The sequence below is a fragment of the Hippoglossus hippoglossus genome, chromosome 17, assembly GCF_009819705.1.
Source record: "Hippoglossus hippoglossus isolate fHipHip1 chromosome 17, fHipHip1.pri, whole genome shotgun sequence".
In the NCBI taxonomy this organism is placed as follows: Eukaryota; Metazoa; Chordata; class Actinopteri; order Pleuronectiformes; family Pleuronectidae; genus Hippoglossus; species Hippoglossus hippoglossus.
The window spans coordinates 20,399,789-20,420,262 of NC_047167.1; the positions used below are offsets into that span (position 1 = coordinate 20,399,789).

At 41.6% G+C, this 20,474-nt stretch overlaps 2 protein-coding genes and 1 long non-coding RNA gene across 24 annotated transcripts; 2 read left to right on the top strand and 1 right to left on the bottom strand.

Moving 5' to 3' along the window:
• The first annotated feature begins 586 nt into the window (after positions 1-586).
• Positions 587-5,872, top strand: slc25a24l (solute carrier family 25 member 24, like). 2 transcript variants are annotated; one of them, XM_034612524.1, is made up of 13 exons: positions 587-640; positions 1,055-1,107; positions 1,216-1,409; positions 1,545-1,658; positions 1,741-1,867; positions 2,362-2,449; positions 3,072-3,183; positions 3,288-3,446; positions 4,231-4,368; positions 4,463-4,573; positions 4,764-4,931; positions 5,015-5,153; positions 5,243-5,872. In XM_034612524.1, exons 4-13 carry the CDS (start codon positions 1,617-1,619, stop codon positions 5,428-5,430), a joined length of 1,272 nt encoding a protein of 423 aa, XP_034468415.1. In that variant the 5' UTR covers positions 587-640; positions 1,055-1,107; positions 1,216-1,409; positions 1,545-1,616; the 3' UTR covers positions 5,431-5,872. The 2 variants fall into 2 exon arrangements, with proteins under 2 accessions (XP_034468415.1, XP_034468414.1); XM_034612523.1 differs by having other exon boundaries at positions 1,216-1,658.
• A 713-nt stretch (positions 5,873-6,585) lies between these two features.
• On the top strand, positions 6,586-19,073 carry fubp1 (far upstream element (FUSE) binding protein 1). Of its 21 annotated transcripts, none has more exons than XM_034612500.1 (20): positions 6,599-6,733; positions 7,153-7,276; positions 8,755-8,790; positions 8,947-8,983; positions 9,074-9,120; positions 9,209-9,280; positions 9,369-9,426; positions 9,541-9,703; positions 9,799-9,897; positions 10,452-10,616; positions 10,709-10,811; positions 11,063-11,329; positions 12,007-12,167; positions 12,251-12,402; positions 12,514-12,590; positions 12,791-12,916; positions 13,245-13,319; positions 13,740-13,802; positions 15,503-15,660; positions 15,898-18,560. In XM_034612500.1, the coding sequence occupies exons 1-20, from the start codon at positions 6,599-6,601 to the stop codon at positions 15,904-15,906; spliced, it is 2,127 nt and encodes a 708-aa protein (XP_034468391.1). In that variant the 3' UTR covers positions 15,907-18,560. The 21 variants fall into 21 exon arrangements, 20 of the variants coding, with proteins under 20 accessions (XP_034468407.1, XP_034468393.1, XP_034468402.1 ...); XR_004616643.1 differs by having other exon boundaries at positions 6,607-6,745; positions 12,776-12,916; positions 15,503-17,847; positions 18,421-18,560; XM_034612497.1 differs by having other exon boundaries at positions 6,608-6,745; positions 12,776-12,916.
• A 54-nt stretch (positions 19,074-19,127) lies between these two features.
• LOC117777676 lies at positions 19,128-20,275 on the bottom strand. Its single transcript, XR_004616644.1, has 2 exons — positions 20,085-20,275; positions 19,128-20,041 (listed from the first exon to the last, which is right to left on the bottom strand). It is a non-coding gene; the product is annotated as an uncharacterized LOC117777676 (long non-coding RNA).
• Positions 20,276-20,474: the final 199 nt, after the last annotated feature.

Below are 20,474 nucleotides of genomic sequence, written 5' to 3' on the forward strand. Positions count from 1 at the left end.
TAAAAATAAGGGTATCATTTCCTCATCGTCACTTTTAAATTGCAATTGTTGGTTTAACTGTTGAAATAGAAATGTTTAAATTTAATCTAATAACTGCTGTCATGGATTGGTCACATGTATGTATGCTTATGTATTATTTAGGCTAAAGCTGGTAACCACTTAACTTCTCGGGTAATAATACAATTCAGCATTGGTTCAGAGTCAGTGGGTCACATGACATGGAAGAAATGGAGAAAATATGAAATATAAATAATATAACACATTGAATACAAACATTTTGAAATATTCATATTCATATAAAATATATATCAGGGTATAATGCAATTCAGCATCGGTAGAAATACAGTCAGTGTGTCACATAACATGCAAAGTCAATTTTAAATATTTAATATTCATATAAACCAAATCTGAGGTAACTGACCTGTGTTTGCCTTTGTTCCTTCCCAGTGGTTTTTATTTATGCTTTTATGAACTTGACATGACAGACAGAAACCTGGTCTTATTTTGAAAAGCTGTTTCCGGTTTTGCTCTATCTAACCAAGTCCAACTCGACTCTTTGCTTTGGAATCCAGAGGCAGTTTCTAGAAAGCGAAGAGGGGGGCGTCCCTGACTAAACCTGGCTCCTCTGCACATCATCCAGGTGAGAGGTGAAAACACACACACACACACACACACACACATACACAGGTTCACTACAGGTCATTTAGGCCCACAGACTTTTTGTGAAGTATCTGACCTGAGATGAGATCCAGTGTCACATGTGATAAACATGTTGCAGGCTTCATGAGAGAGTTTGGACCTGTTATCATGTGTTAATTATGACATGAGTAAAACAATGATACATACAAGAAGGAAAGATATATAGAACTCGATACGGATAACTGTAGATGCAATATAAAAATAGGAAAAGCAATACTACTTGTACCACTAAATAATAATGATAATAATAATATTTCTCTCTCTCTGTGTGTGTGTGTGTGTGTGTGTGTGTGTGTGTGTGTGTGTGTGTGTGTGTGTGTGTGTGTGTGTGTGTGTGTGTGTGTGTGTTATCCAGAACATTCCTATTGTATCCACTTGGCTCAACACATCAAAACCTAAACAGTGAAGGTTTATTTTTTCTCTGTCAGTTGTAGAATTACATACATTTCTCTTTATTTCTCTTTATTTATCTATTGATAACATCCCTCTGTGTGTCTCTGGAAACTCGGTGACCAGGTCCACAAATAGCTCAGTGGCCACTTAGACCAGAAACTGAGGATGGGGCTGTGGTGGCTTCTCCTGCAGCAACAGCGCCACCTGCTGCCCCACAGGGAGAGTGGGGTTTTTCTCTCGGAGCCAATGATCAGAGCTCATAACGCTGCATCGCCTCTGGTTCCTGCCAGTGAGTCAGCGTCCGTGCAGAGCTGCAGGTTAATCAGCTCTGGTGATTATCGATGCTTCATCTCTCTCCTGCAGCGGATCACACGCTGCATTCTGATTTTTGCATTTTTTTTGCAACCTGAATATTAAAAAAACCAACATTTTCCTAACCAACAATGGATCAGTTCCATGGGTTATTTGTCAAACTGGACCAAAACAAAGATGGATTCATATCAGTGACAGAGCTGCACAAAGAAATGAGCAAGTATGGGATCAACTCGGCAGATGGCAAGGCCCAGGTAAAATTTTCATGATCTTATTTTCCTACTGTATTTATCTGGGTCAGGGTTTTTCTATTCATTCAGTCATTTTCCCTTCTAGAACATCATTGATTCTTATGACAAGAACAAAGATGGCCTCCTGGATTATAAAGAGTTTCTCGGCTACATGATGGACAGAGAGAAGAAATGGAAAATTTACTTTCATGACCTTGACAAGAACAAGTGTGGTGAGTAGTTTGTAATTTGTAATAGTAATTTGCCGCTGAGAAAATGTTCATAATATTGCTCAAGGAAACATTAAAAACATTAATGTTGTTACTGGGCTTGTTACAAACACACAGTAAACACAAATATGTATGTTTGTTTTTGAATAATTACACCAACTGTTGTGTTCTCGTGTTTAGAATAGAATGGGCTCTGCTGCAGGTGTAGAAGATGTATAGTCCTAACTGAGCATATTCTTTATAAACTGCTATAAATGTTAATTTTTTGTCTGTTATCAAGGTCAAACCAGAAAGAAAACCACGCTAACACACGAAGTGTTTATAGTACACTGCAGACTCCACACTAAACATAGCTTCAGGCGCTGGTCTTTGCACTCTAGTGTTCAGTGTCACTTCCCAGAGACATTGCGTGCCATCATACAGTCGTAAAGTTCATACAGTACATACAGTACATACAGTTATCTGTTTGTAATTGTGTGCATTTCTTCTCTGATCAGGGGTGATTGACCAGGACGACGTCATTTGTTTGTTTAAGGAGTTAGGAGTGGTCATTTCAAAGCCGAATGCAAAAAAAATAATACAAATGTAAGATTTTTCTGCAAACTATACCTCATGGACTCATTTCTTACATGTGAACAAATGCTTTACAACAATAATCCATTGGGTTCCATCTGAGTTCCCAACACTGATGTGATGCACGTTTTACATTTCACTGGTGTCACTTTAATATAAGGAATCCTTACATTGTGGGTAATATATCATTTATTATTTTATTAATTGATGAAGTTTGGGTTGCCAGATCTAGGTATGGATTCAATCCTAACCTTTATTTTGTAACCGCTGACTTCATGTCAACTTCATGTAAGTTGGAAAATCCACATATCTTTATTAATGAAGGGAGGAAGATAAGATGGAACACGTGCTTTTATTGTCTGTCTGAAATATAATGTCTTATTACTGCACAGTGACAAATCTATCACTCATTAACCCTTAATAAAGACAGCACTGGCAACATTTACTGTATACACCTCGGTAAAGTGACACTAGGATCATTATCAAATGAAGATGATTTACTTCACACAGTAAATGTTTGTTTGTGTGTGTGTGTGTGTGTGTGTGTGTGTGTGTGTGTGTGTGTGTGTGCGTGTGTGTGTGTGTGTGTGTGTGTGTGTGCGTGCGTGCGCGCGTGCGTGCGTGTCTATGGCAGGATGGACAAGGACAGTTCCATGACAGTGGACTGGGGCGAGTTCCTGCACCACGTCATCCTCAACCCTGTTGACAGCATCGGGGAGCTGGTGACCTCATGGAAACACCAGCTGGTAAGACAAGCGGTGTCACTTTTGTCTGTAAAGTAGCAAACACAGTATCATAATACAGTGATTAAAAAGATGGTAAATGTGATTCCTCATTTGTGCGTCTGCAGGTTTTTGATGTCGGGGAGAGTCGTGCGATGCCCCTTGAATTCCCTGAGGAGGCGTCTGGTTTTGGTGCATGGAGGACGTTTGTCCTGGCAGCAGGGATGGCTGATGCTGTGTCCAGGACTGTGACGGCGCCCATCGACCGCCTTAAGACCCAACTTCAGGTCAGTTCTATGGACAGGTGCATGGCGCTGATTCATTTAGTGATGAACTGTAAGTTTCTCCTCAAGTTCTCACTTTCTTTTTAAACATCACTAGACATCAACTAGAGCTGCAGAGCTTCTCGCACTCTGCATGAAGCTTAAACGTGTTTAAGTAAGGTTTTTAGATTTCAAGGTGAAGTAACATTTATTGTACTTATTCATAGTCTTCATTTGTTCAGCTGCTCAGAACAGAGGTCCACTTACTAACCTTCAGAGCTTTCAACCACACCTACAATTTGTTTTATTTGATGACAAAAGAGCATAAGATGCAATTTGATAAAAAGATAAGAATGAATGTTGTCAGTTTCCATCGCATAAAGTAATTTTTGCGTCTTCAGTGAAGCATTAAACATCAACTCTTATGTTCTTATTTGTTGTCTGGATTCTCTCAGAATATGCAACTTTACAAACACAAATATGAAGCCAGAAATTCAACAATAAGTGTTTTTGTAATAAATCATCCATTGTTAGAGTTGAAAGGTTGTTTTATTGTCTCAGGGTGTAACGATGGAAAGTTATCAACGTACCCTGCCTTGTTTTACATCATCTATCTTCTCCTGATACTAGAAGAGCATTCAGTTTACAGCTCACTGTGTACTGCCTATCATCAACACGTATGAGAAAGGGTCAAGTATTCACTTTACATGTGAGACCCTGTTATCTTTGCAGCATGTGAACCCATATCGCCCCTAAAACTGTTGTGAATATATCTGAGTTGCTTGACTGCTTCCTGTGCACTAAGCAGGTTCATGGATCCAAGGCCTTCTCCCAAGGCTTCCAGGAGGTGAGAGCAGGTGGTCTGCGGTCGATGTGGCAGGGCAACGCTGTCAACGTGCTGAAAGGAACGCCGCAGTCTACGCTCCAGTGTCTTATCTACGCCCAGGTCAGGCTTACGGTAGCAGGCAGATGAATTATTGAGGAACCAGTGTCTTGTTTCTGATCGACGTGGATGCTCAGAGCTTCTCTGCTCTGTCCAGATGAAGGTGTACACCCAAAACCGAACCCAGGAGACTCTGACGGTGCAGCAGCGCTTCGGGTTGGGCTGCGTGTCCGGTGCGGTTGTTCATGCTGCCTTCTATCCTTTAGAGGTATCAGACATCAGTGGCAGGTCTGAGTGCTTTAACATTTCTGTCCTGTCCCTATTTAATTTATTTATATATTAGTACAAGGTTAAATGTCAGTATGTCACATGCATGAGGCTTTGGTTTATTTATTTGGGTTTATTGTGTCAGTGGAGGTTGAGTTGAATAATCTCTCTCCTTCTATCTGCCCCTTCAGGTGTTGAAGGTGAGGCTGAACCTGCAGCAAATTGGAACTTACCATGGAGTGGTGGCCTGCACCCGCTCCATTTACAGACAGGAGCGTTTGTCCTCGTTTTACAGAGGATTCAAACCCAGCATCCTGTGCATGATCCCCTACGCAGGTGTGGAGTGTGCAGTTCACCAGGTGAGACAGAACCAAAAACTCAAAGATTAAAACCCTTTTTCATCTGACAGATTCTGGCTGTAAACATTTTCTTTGTGTTGCAGTCGATTATGAACTGGGCGAAGAGCGACCCAGCCTACAACAGTGACGCCAAACTGTTTTTCTTCAGTTTCGTGGCGTTTGCCGCCGGACAAATGACCAGTTACCCACTGGCAGTGATCCGCACGCAGCAGCAAGCTCAGGGTAACGTTTATATTTAGTTTAACACGGTTAAGCTTTTTCTACACAATCTGAGAACATGTTTTCCTCATCATCATTTGTTTGTTTTGCAGCTTTCAGCTCTGCTTCAAGTCCAGCTTCAGGCATTTTACAAGGACTTATTGGTATATATGAAAGACGTGGACTTAGAGGATATTACAACGGCATGGGAGCCAGCTTTGTCAGGGCTGTCCCATGTGCCCTGATAAACTACACTTTGACTAGGAAATTTGAAAATGTGTTTTCTTCCATGGAGCCTTGAGGTTTGGCAGAAATGAGGTTTTCTTTGCAGGCTGTGATTTTGATTTTAAACAACATGTTTCAGGGACGTTATCAGGAACATGAGGAAAAATACAAAAACCATGGACTGTTGTTAATGTGAACTGAGTGAAAATTACTGGATTCTGAAAAAACTGCAAAGGTCAAATCTCCGAGATGTGAATTATCATGTGATACAGCTTTTAATGCCTCTGCAGCTTTTTTAGTCAGGTTAACAGTTTTTCCCTCTGAGTAGCACCATGAGATGTGGTGAAGTATTTGAAAAACCATAAACCTCACTGAGTGCTGATGCATACTTGACTTGAAATTTACAATGTGACTGTGATATAATAAAGTGTAGTCACTGTCCATTTAAGACTGAACTGTGTAAATGAGGACATGTGTGAAAGTGCGAGCTGTGTAATAAAATATAACATTTTATATCATAGCAGGGGTCAGACATCTTGTTTCATTTATCATTTAACAGAGTCAGCAGTGTCCTGAGTTTCTTTGTTTTGACTTTGACTTGAGTGCGTCTCACAGGTCTGTGCACATTTGTGTATTTAAACTTTTATCATTTAGACAAATTGAGGTTGTATGTTCTGGCCATTTTATCTATATAACGAGCCAAAGACAAATTTATGGTGGGGCAAAAAGGAAATTAATTTCTAAATAAGAAACATTCATTGTTATAACATATGTCTGAATACTGAATGTGATGCCAAAAGCAAAACAAGAACCACAACAGAAAAATCTAAATATGAGTAGATACAGTTGTAGTTGTTATCAAGGTAATTAGTAATTAGGTTTTTATAATACTATATATACTTAATCTCATAATAAAATAAAGCTGAAAAACACTTTACCAATCCCAGATCAATAACCACTGTACGTTGATGAATCTGGACTATAGATTATCAATTTAATTTAAGTTTGGAGTCTGTTTGAAACACAAGTTTTAGATTTGACCAATATGTAACCTTTTTTTTCGTAATTTTTTGTTATTTGTACATTGTGTTTATGTGTTTATATTATTATGATTCATCGATAAACAAAGATGACCACAAAAAAGAAAAAAGTATGATACAATGTAATTTGATCCGGAGGCGTTAACCAACCCGCTATCGCGAGACTTGCCACGCGATCACGAGACTTCCCTCCACTTCCCGGGAATGAAAGCCGCCATCTTGTCGCGCCGAGCAGCAGAAGAAGACATGGCTGACTACAGCAACGTGGCTCCCCCGTCCTCTAACTCCGGTGGCGGGATGAACGACGCTTTTAAAGATGCTCTGCAGCGAGCACGACAGGTAGGAAGACCCGTAAGATCATTTCATACTTGACTTTATACCAATGTTGATGATGAATGTGATGTTTTGGGTGTTTTTTCTGCTGTCGCGCACGGGGGGTGTCAGGCCAGGCGATGCTAAGCTAAGCTAAACCGACGACTCACGTTACGCCACATTGCGAAAGGGGGGGAAGCCATTTCAGCCTGGAACTCGGGCTAAACTACATAAATACAAGAATATATGTGGATTATACGATCTCTGCCCTTTATTAATATCAACATTACCCGTTAATTGGAAGTTTAACGCTCCCCCCATTGTTAGTGGAGGCTTCCGGGCAGCAATGGAGGCCGCCACGCATCGTGTCACTTCAAACATGCGAGACAAAGAAAACCCACAGGAGAACTCAACCTGTCGTTTTTCTGTTTACTTTCCCGTTTCAGATCGCAGCGAAGATCGGAGGCGATGGCGTCGCGGCTCCTCCATCAAATGAGTTTGGCTACGGAGGCCAGAAAAGGCCCCTGGAGGACGCTGGTGGGTATTTTCCCATGCCTAACCTGAATATCGGTCAGTGGCTCAAATCGATTCAATGAAAGTCTTAATAGATGATGGTGTGCCTGCCCGTGTGTGTTTCTTCTTTTCTTATTAGCAGCTACTTCATTATAGTCTTATATAGATCGTGTTCTTAATCTACAGATAAAACTGTGTAAATATCAATGTGTGTTTTTATTCTAAGTAGTTATCTAACATCACTACTAACCACGTTGAAGCAGTTTGTTCTCCTGTGGTCGATGTTTGATTTGTGTTGATAGCATGTGGTTGTGTTCCTCACAGCTTTTTCTAATCAATGTGTGGATTTTGACTGTGAAATCTAGGTATTGGTTGAGTTATTGTTGCGCTCACATCCAGAGCATGTGAGCACACAAACGTGGCTTATCACTTCCAGGGTTTAGGTACACGTTGGAAGTGGTAACGCAAAGGTTTTACAATGGTTTCACTGGGGCCAAGGCACTGTGGTGGTGGGGGGTTACTGGCCTAAAACTACCGGCCATTTTAAAACATGCATCCTCACATTTTGGCCAAACACGGGTTGTTTTTCACAGCACACCAGGTATTGGCAAGAAAAATGCACATGTAGCAGCTGCTGTGTCCTGAAATGGTCCCTACCATTTCTTAAGGGATTTCTCTATGAGCCATACCAGGAAACATTGGTGATTGAACTGCATCTGACTCATTTTTAGCTAATCTGTGTCAGATTTAATTATTTTCTACAGTAAAGATTTAAGAGTACAGAAAGAACATGTTCTCTTTTTAACTTGTTTCCTTAACAGCAGAACATGGACCATTTGTCTACAGAAACTCCTGCAGGTTTCACTGGGCTATTCAAAGGCTAATTCATGCTCGCTCTACTCAAAATGCATTATGCAAGCAGCCATTATACAGCACCTCGTAAACAGGCCCTAGTTACGCTCCATTCAAAGAGAAATTGTCTGTGATGAATGGACACAGTTCCTTAAGTATTGGGGCGAAACAATTACACAGGCCTATAGTTTATTTTTTATATCAGATTAGTACGTAATCTTTGTCACAAAGATCAGGGAAACAGCCATGACCTAAAACAAAGGTCCTAGTTTCAATGCAGTTAAAATGTGGATGGTCAATGATGAGAACTCATGCACCACGCTGAGAAGCTGATGTAAAAACCAACCACAAGTTCTGAGACCTGAACACACAAACTATTTACACAATCTCAATCACTAGTAATTGTTTAAGTAAATAACTCTGCCACTATAGTGTCTAATTGCCTTATTGATGTAAAACAGTGTTGGCGATCTTTCATATAATTATAGAAACTGTAAAAGTTGAATGATCCACAATTCACAGTCAAAAGGTAATTGATGGAAACTTTGGCTGTTGTGTCGGCCTGTACAACTTAAAGTAAATGTACTGAATAAACTGGTGGCCTTTTTCAAACCCTGATAGTAGTGTGATTAGAGGGTTTAATAACAGATACTTATTCTGGTTATTGTGTCGTGTTGTCACAGACCAGCCAGAGACGAAGAAAGTGGCTACAAGTGATGGTAAGTGAAGCAATGATGCCATGGTGGTAGTGATGGCTCATCACATCACTGTAATTCTTGATAATTCTCCACTCAAACTAATTGTCATTAATTGGTGGATGACTTACACCCATAATGTGTTTTTACTGCTAATGTTTTGTTTTGTATTTTTTGCAGCCTTTTCAGGAATGGGAGGAATGGGTGGTGCCCCAAGGTAAGCAACACGGGTTGAATTTAAATGTTACCGTCTACACTTTTGGATATTTTTACGTTCATTAATAATCGTCGCACTTCTCATTCTTAGGTCATTGTCAGAAGAGTTCAAGGTCCCAGATGGAATGGTCGGCTTCAGTAAGTTTGTTATTTAAATAGTTTATAAATAAGTACAATCTATTTATCGCTTGGATTGTGTTGTAACACTCCCACCCCTCTTGTCTAGTCATTGGAAGAGGGGGCGAACAAATATCACGTCTGCAGCAGGAATCTGGCTGTAAAATACAGATTGCCCCTGGTAGGTCTGGTATTTTTGCTGATACTGGGATATCAGATACAGTCATTTATGAATGGTTTGTATAAACGGCTCCTCCTATGTGTTATAGACAGCGGTGGCATGCCAGACAGGTCGGTGACGTTAACGGGACCACCAGAAGCAATCCAGTGAGTATCCAACCCCTGTGGAGCCAATTTTGGTGTAAAATTTATATCACAGGCTCAATTGGTTCCTTTTGAAGAGTTCCGGAAAGTGCATGACAGTAATTTTTCTCTCATCAGGGGTGCAAAGAGACTACTATCAGAGATTGTTGAGAAGGGACGTCCAGCTCCAGCGTTCCATCACAACGACGGTCCGGGAATGACTGTTCAGGAGATCATGGTCCCTGCCTCTAAAGCCGGACTTGTCATTGGAAAGGGTGGAGAAACCATCAAAAGCCTTCAGGTGAGGCCTGTGAAAATAAAGAAAAGGAAAGTTTTGGGAGTAGTGTCAATTGGAGACACAATAACTGAATATATTTTGTTTCTCTTGACCTGAAGGAACGAGCCGGGGTGAAGATGGTCATGATCCAAGATGGACCCCAAAACACAGGCGCAGACAAGCCACTTCGAATTTCAGGAGAGCCCTTTAAAGTTCAGGTAGGTCGTTGTCCGCGAGGCCATTGCATTCGAAGCACTTGTTAAATAAACACACAAATCACAATAGTCTTGCACAACCCATTAAGATCTGGAGAAGTGGCTACAGACTATTCTACAACAGTGAACACCGTGTGATTGGACACGGGTATACATTCCGTCTGGGTTAAAACAGACTTTGTAAACTTACTAAATGTATCTGGAGCTGGAGGAGATGGTGTCACGCTTACATTAACTCACAGTTGTGTCCTGAAATATTGGGGCTACACAATTACACAGGCCTATGGTTTATTTTTTATACCAGATTAGTACGTAAGCGTTGTCACAAAGATCAGAGAAACAGCCATGACCTAAAACAAAGGTCCTTTCAATGCAGTTATGTAGATGGTCAATGATGAAAACTCATGCACCACGCTGAGAAGCTGATGTATAAACCAACCACAAGTTCTGAGACCTGAACACACACAACTATTTAGACATTAATCTCAATCACTGGTAATTGTAAAAGACGATGTAATGTGGTGATGTAATGTTGTCATGGTTCTGTTTCTCCTCAGCAAGCCAAAGAAATGGTCATGGAGCTGATCAGAGACCAGGGCTTCAGAGAGCAGAGGGGCGAGTATGGTTCGAGAATTGGAGGAGGTGGAGGAGGCGGCGGTGGTGGAGGAGGTGGTGGCGGCGGCGGCAATGGAGGAGGAGGCGGAGGAGGAGATAGCTTGGACGTAAGTGTTTGTAATAAGTTACTTCTTTTATAATCTTGGACATGGTTTTCCGCACCATCTTATGTTTGGTTTTGTGTCCCATCATCTTTTAGGTCCCCGTCCCCCGGTTTGCTGTGGGTATCGTCATTGGCAGAAATGGAGAGATGATCAAGAAGATACAGAATGACACGGGCGTCCGGATTCAGTTTAAACCAGGTGAGTGTTAACAAATAGTCACAAAGATCTGAGAACCAACTACTGAATAAGGAGATTTAGATGCAGTTAAAATGGTCAATGATGAAAACTCATGCACCACGCTGAACAACTGATGTAAAACCCAACCACAAGTTCTGAGACCTGGAAAAATGCAAAGAATTTAGACACACAAATAGTCACATTTTCCCCCTGACTTCAGTATGTGAGAATGTAATCTGAATGGGCTCTAATCAATATATTTCCCACCTCAGATGACGGCAGCACACCAGACAGAATAGCACAGATCATGGGCCCCCCTGACCAGGCTCAACACGCAGCAGAGATCATATCTGACCTGCTGAGGAGTGTTCAGGCTGGAGGACCCCCAGGACATGGTGGTGGTGGCGGCGGAGGAGGCGGCGGCGGCGGCAGAGGGCGTGGCCGTGGGCAGGGCAACTGGAACATGGGGCCCCCTGGTGGCCTACAGGAGTTTACCTTCACGGTCCCAACTATGAAGACAGGCCTCATCATTGGAAAAGGTAAGCGGTCCCTCGACAGCAGTGCTTTGTTGTAACACTGATCATTCAGATTTAATTCTTTTCTGCAGTAAAGATGTAAGAATGGAAAGAACATGTGCTATTCAAATGCTAATTCATTCTTGCTCTACTCAAAATGCATTATGCAAGCAGCCATTATACAGCCACTCGTAAAAAGGCCCTAGTTACACCTAGTAACGCTCCCTTCAAAGAGAATATTGTCTGTAATGAATGGGCAAACAGTTCCTTGCATATTAGGGCTACACAATTTCACAGACATCGGGGTTAATTCTATATACCAGATTAGTACGTAAGCTTTGTCACAAAGATCAGAAACAACCATGACCTAAAACAAAGGTCCTTTCAATGCAGTTGAAATGTAGACGGTCAATGATGAAAACTCATGCACCACGCTGAAAGCTGATGTAAAAACCAACCACAAGTTCTGAGACCTGAACACACACAACTATTTACACAATCTCAATCACTAGTACTATTGGCCAATTGGATCTGGGGATTAAGTGTCTGTTAACTGCACATGTTCTTGACTGGGGTGCATGTTACAGTATTACAGGGTCACTACAATCTTTTAAAAGCTCTTCTTGGAAAGAAAGTCAGGGAAACCCTTTCAAGGACAAGGCATTACGCTGTTGTAATTTGTTGTATCTTAAATCTTCCAGGTGGTGAGACAATCAAGGGCATCAGCCAACAGTCCGGAGCCAGGATTGAGCTACAGAGGAATCCTCCACCCAACGCTGATCCCAACATCAAAATGTTCACAGTCAGAGGCTCCCCCCAACAGATCGACTACGCCAGGCAGCTGGTGGAGGAGAAAATCGGAGTGAGTTACTGGGTCTTTTTTGTAAAAACCTCTTATAGTGACATTTGACTAGTGTATGTTATTAAATGACTTTGTGTTTTCAGGGACCAGTCACACCAATGGGCGGCCCACATGGTCCCCCTGGTCCACATGGAGGCCCAGGCCCACATGGTCCTCCTGGGCCACCTGGACCTCCCGGGGCTCCCATGGGTCCATACAACCCTGGACCATATAACCAGGGACCTCCAGGGCCACAGTAAGTACAGTGAACCTCCGTGTTTGATTTTCATCTTTTTAAAAGTTCTGTGACGATAATGTCGAGGGAGTTGAAGGATGTGCAAAATGTATAATTATTTATTTTCATCAGTGGTCCTCCCGCACCTTACCAGCCTCAGGGATGGGGCAATGGCTACCCACACTGGCAGCAGGGACAACCTGATCCAAGTGAGTACCTGCTCGTTGTTGATTATTGAGTTTATTCTGCTTTAGTTTGCTGTCATCAGCACGTGAATTTATAAAAGTTTAAAGTCAAGAAATTCTTTCCTAAAGAGGAAACTGAAGAGACCCTGGTGATGGCTTATGTATTGCACAGTTGGAACTCAATGTTTGGTCCCATTTGTTGTAACCAGACGTTTCTGGTCCAGATAAAGCAGCAGCTGATGCCAACGCAGCAGCGTGGGCAGCCTACTACGCTCAGTACGGACAACAGCCACAGACGCCCATGACCCCAACAAGTGGCGCTCCCGGCACAACTCAAACAAACGGCCAAGGTAATACATTTTTTCCACAGTTTGCCGAGCATCAGTGCTTCTAGAGGAAGCAGAAACTATTACAGACAAGCGTAGATCAGGGTAGTTCATTAGCTTTACTTCAGTAGTGTCCCTTGCTCATGTCTGCCTGGTGCCTCTAACAGGAGACAGTTGGTTTGGTTTCCCCCTTTAAATGACTTTGCTTTTGCAGAGCACCTTTTTTTTATATTACCCCAGGGACAGGAAAGTTTTCCTCCACCATCCCTAGACTGAAAGCCCGACCCAGGCAGGTGGAGGACAAACCACTGCGAGTGATTGACTGAATTACAAGTACCGTTTTTTTTAACAGGTGACCCACAGGCTGCAGGTCAGAGTGGACAGGCAGATTACTCCAAGGCCTGGGAGGAATATTACAAGAAAACTGGTATATGATCGTAGTTTCAGTGTACACCTACTGACACAAGACAGTCTAAACAGCCACGGGGCATTCCGTCAGCTTCTTTTTCAGGTCTGGGTATTTGTCATTATCGCTGGCCTGCTGTGGAGCGTTTTCAGTGTGCCTCCACCTGGTTTGACATTTGACGCCTGTGCTGTTTAGACTGCAACACTTTGTTTATCTACAGGACTGAGCTGTCGACACAGAACCACCTTCTTATGAGCTTAGAGTAGCTTATTTTCTAGACAATCATAGGGCTCTATCCACACTGATGGCAAACTATTCTAATGTTGCATGACTGTTACTGCTACTGAATGTTTGTAGGTTTAAATGTTTGATGTGTAGTATTAATGTTTCTTTTATAATAACACTTGGATGCCTTGTCACATTCCTCTCTTCTCTTTGCAGGTCAACAGAGTCAACAACCTCAGGACTACACGAAAGCCTGGGAGGAATATTACAAGAAGCAAGGTGAATACTCCTCTTAGGGATCACACCTAATTGATTTAGTATTTTCCTCCCTCCTCTGGTGGCTGAATTTCTTAATGGACTACTCAACTCTTATTGCTGCATTTGATTGTAGTGACGGTGGCGCACAAAACTTTTATTTTCTAATGCAATTAGAATTTTTATCACTGTCATGCTGGTGTTATGTTTTTTATAAAGGGAAAATGGTCCGGAATCAGTTTGCAATATGTGTAGCAAATGATTAAAGAATTAAGTGTGATCCTCGTGTAAAGACTGATTTAGACTTGAATTAGTCAAATAAAAAAAAATAAACGTTCGTAATGTGATCGTATTTCCTTAAGAGTTTTACTGTGAAGAGTCTAGATGGAAACCGAAATCCCATTTTAAGTTAAACAGACCCTGGTAGCTGAGGTCAAAGTCTGCCAAATTGTGAATATGTAAACTTAAAAAATACTTTTTCTGGCCTGCAGTAACGTTATATATAATATATTTTACGTGAATATATCAGAAATGTCTAGATAATGGCCTTGACATGATGTGTAGACCGTAATCTGTTATCGATCCATTTTCTGCTGCTTAGTCCGGAACAGTGATGTACGTCCCTGTGTTTAGTCAGTTCTCCTATTGACCATAGAATTCAATAGTTTAAAAATGTCCCATCAGTTCCCAATAATCTGCTGACCCCATAATTGGTCAGACCCCTGCCTGGGAGATGGATGTTGATGTGGGTGGCTGGGTTCCTCCAGCAGCTCTCTGTAGTGGAGTTGCTGCTTTCCCAGCCGCCCTAGAGAAAGCAAGAGGGTATCTGACTCACCAGCGTGAGATGTCGGTGTTGGGTTCGTTCCCCTTCTTACATGTTGACGTCTTGGATCATGACAAAGAAATCATTCTCAAAAGCTGGAACCAGTTTGAAAAATTACAAGATATCAATAAACTGGTAAAATACTAGACTAATCCGTTTCCAGTCAATTAATAGTGCCAACTCTGCTCTCTACAAAGATGTGAGGCTTTTTTAGTGGCTTTCTGGTTTGCTGTCAAACTTGTGTCGTTTTTCAACTTTTTCGCACTACAATATAAGAATAGTAAGTATTGACATAAAGAAATCGTGTGTTCCGAATAGATGTATAAACAAAACATTTAGAGCTGCTACGCCGTAGCCTAGCCTTAGACATGTACCCTACGCAGAGCCCTACAACGTACCCAGATATGCACCTCCCCTAAACTGTAACCATGCATGGAGGCGACCCGGGCCGCTAGAGCTGTGATTGGTCTGCTTGGGATCGTTGCTTTTCTGGCATACTCGCCACTTGAGTTCAGTTAAAGGAATGATTTATCAGCTCCAACACGATCTGCTTGGTAATGTTCGCCGTTGTGAAGAAAACGTCGTAAAAAAAATTAAGAATTTGTAAATAACCAGAACACACTCAACACCAGCATTGGAACTCTACTGCCCCTAGCGTTTCGGAAGTGTAATGGCAGCACGCTACTCGCACACACCTACGGACAACTATGAATGCTCGGCCCCGTGCGTAGCCTCGAAGCAGAAGCATGAATCGGCCTCTAGTTCTGGTTCAACTGGTCCGATCTTGACTTAGTGGGCTTTCACCCTCGAGTGTGTAGCTACACCCCAGTCTGTAATGGGACAGAAGTAAAAAACAAATCTATAACTATTCACACGGGTTTTCTCGTCTTTGGCCCTCTAGGTCAAGCGGCCCCTCAGGCCACTGCAGCAGCGGCAGCCTCCCAGCCTGGAGGCCAGCCTGACTACAGCGCTGCCTGGGCGGAGTACTACCGGCAGCAGGCTGCGTACTATGGTACAACGAGCCCTCAGGCGATGGGTGCAGCACCACAAGCCCCTCAGGTACACCCCCGATAAGAATCTGCCCTCCACATTCATGTTTACTCAGTAGTTTGGTGCCATAACCTCCTTCCTCCCCAAGGTCTCCACAGGGGATCCGGTGGCTGCAGCACGTACACAAACTTAACCAACACACCATTTCCTTCCTAAACAGGTTTTTTAACTATTTAATTTTGGGAAGCTGAGTCCACTTTCCGCTGTTAACATGCAATGTATCTTCTATGTATTTCTTCTGCACAGGGCCAGTAATGTGAAGCGGACATAAAGTAAATGCTACATTGTCGAAACAAAATCCTTTGTTAATGTTTGGATGCAGACGCCTTGATGAAGATCTTAAATTTCCTTGGTTTCAAAGTGTTTCACACAGATGGCAGATTTCCCGGCGAACTTGTCCTCTTTCTTTTGTTTTTGTTTCTTTTTTCTTCTTGTAAATGCTTTGTTTTTAGTGAGTTAATTATACATATGGTCATTCCAGTCCTGTATCTACATTAAATGTGGTTAGAACTCCTGTTTATTGAACTGTTGACATTACCTTGTAAATCATCTCAGTTTTAAAAATGCTATTGCCTGTTGTGTTTTTGCAATAAAACAAACTGAAACCTCCTGTGTTGGTAAGTTGGGGTGGTTTAAAAACCAGGCGGGTGGGTTGACATCAATTTCTGTATGTTGTTTTTACCTGAGCGGGGTGGGGAGGGGGGGTGGAAGTTTAAAACGCAGGCCAAGTGTGGGTTTCATTGTTCAAAATGGTCGACTCCAAGTTGTGCTGTCCTGTCTCTCTCCAACTGTCTATAAGGCTCTTAGATACATTATGTGCGTGCAATGATCTCGAGTGGTTCAGACCAACAAACGTCCTCTTGTAGATTGACTATTTTTAATTTTCCACTTCCTGTTTTGTCATTAGAAAGTTGACTGGTATCTGTGTATCGTAAACTCATGCATTTACCTGCGTTGCTGTGGCACTCTTGTTGTTTTTAAAAAGTCTTTGCCTGGTTTGACATTGTTGAGGTAGTATGCTCTGTATTTTGCCTTGATAGACACTTCCTCCTCCTCCACAGGCGAGTTTAGAAAAGCGGTAAGCAAGTGTTTTTCTTAACCTGTTCCTCAGAAAACGTGGTTGCAAGAAAATGCTGCATATTTTTTAGTGTTCTTATAAACATATACATATATATATATATTCTTGTGCTGTTCTTTTTCCAGGACAGTCAGGTAAATTGTATGGAAAATGCATTGAAACGTTTGTCTTGCCCATTCTCTCCAGTTGTGAACTAACTCACATGTATAAAGTTGTTTTTTTTTAAAAAGAATGTTTTTTTAATATAAAAACATTGCAAAAGAAAACGTATTTTTGCTGTGCCCATTCTGTTAGTCTTTACCCAGTATAAGAACGTAGATGTTGTAGGGTCGGGGGTGGCTAAGCAGTCTTCATCCATCAGTTGAGCCCTCCTCTCCTGTAAGTACAAAACTGATTTGACTTCTGAGAGAAAAAACGCCTTTTTTTTATGCTTTACAAACTTGAAGCGATGTAGTACTTTTTGTCACATATTTCCATCTCCCCCCCCCCCCTCCCCCCATGTGTTTGGGTAAGTATGAAATGTTCCCGAGGAGAGGCTTAAGGACTTGTAGATGTTTGATTCTCGTACCACATGTTTCTGAGACTTGCCTTGTGTGACAGTTTTAACATGACGTCTCTGACTCTTCACAGTCGTAGCGTGTTCTAGTTTCTGTGTAGGAAGTTGGATTTTTCTCTGAACTGAGGCTTGAATGTCAGTGTTTTTTATCCACTGCTGGTAGGAACTGTTTTAAGGATGTCATGTGGTTTTTACATTTCTGACCTGCCAAGTGCCATTGTCTAGTCGAGACTCATGTTTTTTACAAAAATGCCATTTATTGCAACATATTGCTTAAAAGTCCCACTGCATATATCCAGTGTAGCATGCTTAGGTTTCTGCTCTTATTTCTTCAATGTCCTATATGAGCATGTGGAATGATGCGAGTAGCGGAAGTGTGTCTCAGTAGCTCCGTTTTGATGATGACATTTATTCTGATGTTGAAAAAGGCTGTTGATTTATATATTTTTTTTAAAAAGTCAAAACAATCTCTGCATTGTTCACTGATGGCAAACAGTGCGATATCTGATCTTTGCAGTGTCGTCCCTGACCTTGCACCTTAGGTTCTGCCGCAAAAACACAGGTAAGCGAAACCTAAGGAAACCAGTGTTTCTGTTCAGTGACATGACCAATATGACATGCAAAGACAAATGCTTACCTGTGTCGTTAACATGCCTCCAATGCATTCATGCTTAGTCGTAAAGATATTTCTGAAAGTCTGAACAGTCCATTTTTTTTTTAAAAATAAGGATGATCTGCCTTCATGAATGAAATGCATGACGTGACTTGTATGACTTGTTACATGACGTTTTGACTTCTCAACAAATCAGAAAAACGCTCTTTTGTAGATTACCTGAGGAAAATGTTCGTCATTATCGTATGTGCTTAATATGATGATAGCCTTATGTTTGCATTCCCGGTAAGTCTGATAGCGATTTGTACAATGATTTAGTCAACTCTGACCCTGGTGTAACAAACTGCATGCCATGCAAACCTGTTGCCAGACGTTAGCCATGTGCTGAGCTGTCAGATCGGTGAAATACATGATTCTCCTCTTTTTTTTATCCTATTTCTCCTGTCGTGGTGTGAATCTGCCCTCAACGTGCAGTGCAAAGTCTCTTATTGAAACGCTGCTGCCTTCACTTCTCGCTCACAGTGTTGGAGGACGCTGCAGGCTTAGGTCGTAGAGTCAGGCCCTGTCGTAGTTTGCCCCCCCCTACACAAAAAGGAGGAATGCTTTGAGTCAGTGCCACTGCTGAACGTAGACCGTTCAAGAGCTCCGGTGATAAGGTAAAACAAAAAAAAAAAACAATAAACCCAGCAACGCATTGAAATTTTAAAATTCTGTGATTGCAAAAGTATTGGTCAGATTTCTGTTTTCCAGCTCGGATTGATTTCTCTCTTTAAACCATGCCATAGTGTATTTAGAGCTGTCTGTTGGTTAACTGCTTGATTACTTGCATTTAGTCACATTTAGCGAACAGGAATGTGGGTTAGAAAGTTGGACGAGGACAGGAACTTAACACATTTTCTATAACATATGCACTGTTTCTACTGGGAGTAACATTTTGGGGTTTCTCTGTAGTTTTAAAAGGTCACATAATGTGTTTGAGGCTTTTCACTCTGTACATGTCAGATGCTCAGTGTTTCAACACACAGTTGGAGTGGGTGTAGAAGACTAAACAAGGAGCATGCCTTAGAGGTAAAGAGGTTTCATGTGCTGTGTATATTCTATTGGTTTGTTTTATTCAGTGAACTGTTCTGACTTAACATGTTGCCATGTTCATCAATAAAGTTGTATCAAATAAACCCGACTAATGCATTTCATAAGAATTCCTCTGATTTAAAGAAATAACACAACCACCATTTAACACGTAAACATCTTTATTAGATTCATTTGTTCGAGGTGAAGTCACAAATGTTTCACTTGATTTCCTGACGAGATGAAGGACGGCCTGTTTTTTATATCACTCACATGGACACTGACTCACTTGTGATTCAAATTACACACGGGATCAATTAAGTCATTTCACAAATTAACGAAGTGAGTCTCTCCCAAAGTGAGTCCTCGTGATGTTTGACAAAGTAGTTGAGCTCTAAAAAATGTGTTCAGTACATTCCACATAATTAAATGAGAAACAGTCCCATGGATGTTTTGTTGTGCAAAGGGGTTTTTCCATTAAACGTATGTTTGGCTGTATGACTATTTATTAAACTGCATTTCGTCATAGTAAAGGTCCTAAAGTCTTAGATTTAGTTTCTGCAGGCTCACGACCACAGAGCTAAAGAGTCTGATGAGGAAACTAGTTCCACTTATGATCACTTTATTTGTTGGCTGATAATTGGCCGGATCATTTTGTTTTAGAAGTCTAAAAATGAGTTAACTAAACAGATTCAGTTCCCATCATTAAAGATCGATAAAACATCCACATGAAAATCTGAAACATGAGAATTATCAGTTTAATTATCTGAAGTGAGATTATTTCCTCTGTCCATAGAAACAAAGAATTCTCAACTGAAACCACTTTGATTTTTAAAGCCTCATGAGATTAACAGATCTTTACAGAAGCAGGACTGGGGATTTGATCCCTTTAGGAATTTATCTGATTGAGTTAGAAACTTTCATTGATCACTGGTGTGAGTGTTTAAGTCAGGTTCAGTTCATCTCTGCAGGAAGAGCTGAGGACAGCGTCAATCACACGAGGGTCGTCCTTCACCTCTGAATGATTCACACTGTTCTTCCAATGTGCAGCATTTTAGAATCGACACATCTAGTCCTGCAGTGACTCCACTGCTCGTCATGTGGTGCATGTTCTGTACGTGGCAGTGACTGAACAGCAGAGCGGACACTATTACTGGAGAATAAACTTGTCAGACGAACATTCAGTGACGGATGAAGGCTTGAAGATGTGACAGTAAGGCTTCTTGTGTGAAGAGCTGAGGGACACAGGCTGATAAACAGCTGGACGGTTATGAAACAGTGACGTTTAAGCTTTGAGTTCCTGTAGCTGATGGATCATGGTCCTGGGAGGCTGCGTGTGCTGGGATTCATTCAGGTGGTGCAACAAAAAAATATCCTATCATTTCCGACAAAGTTCTCTGGTCGACACTCGAACAGTTTCCCTTTATAAGTAACGTCCCTGGGCAGCATGTGCTTGTAACAAAAAACGCAAAGTGCATTTAATTGCTGATGTTCAGTAGGATGTGGAA

Excerpts from the sequence above, each read along its gene's own strand:
- slc25a24l (XM_034612523.1), top strand. The coding sequence starts at position 1,536 with ATGGATCAGTTCCATGGGTTATTTGTCAAACTGGACCAAAACAAAGAT. Across the intron at positions 3,184-3,287 it reads CCTCATGGAAACACCAGCTG|GTTTTTGATGTCGGGGAGAG; the intron begins GTAAGACAAGCG and ends GTGCGTCTGCAG. Across the intron at positions 4,574-4,763 it reads CTGCCTTCTATCCTTTAGAG|GTGTTGAAGGTGAGGCTGAA; the intron begins GTATCAGACATC and ends CTGCCCCTTCAG.
- fubp1 (XM_034612498.1), top strand. The coding sequence starts at position 6,599 with ATGAAAGCCGCCATCTTGTCGCGCCGAGCAGCAGAAGAAGACATGGCT. Across the intron at positions 8,984-9,073 it reads GGAATGGGTGGTGCCCCAAG|GTCATTGTCAGAAGAGTTCA; the intron begins GTAAGCAACACG and ends TCTCATTCTTAG. Across the intron at positions 11,330-12,006 it reads AGGCCTCATCATTGGAAAAG|GTGGTGAGACAATCAAGGGC; the intron begins GTAAGCGGTCCC and ends TAAATCTTCCAG.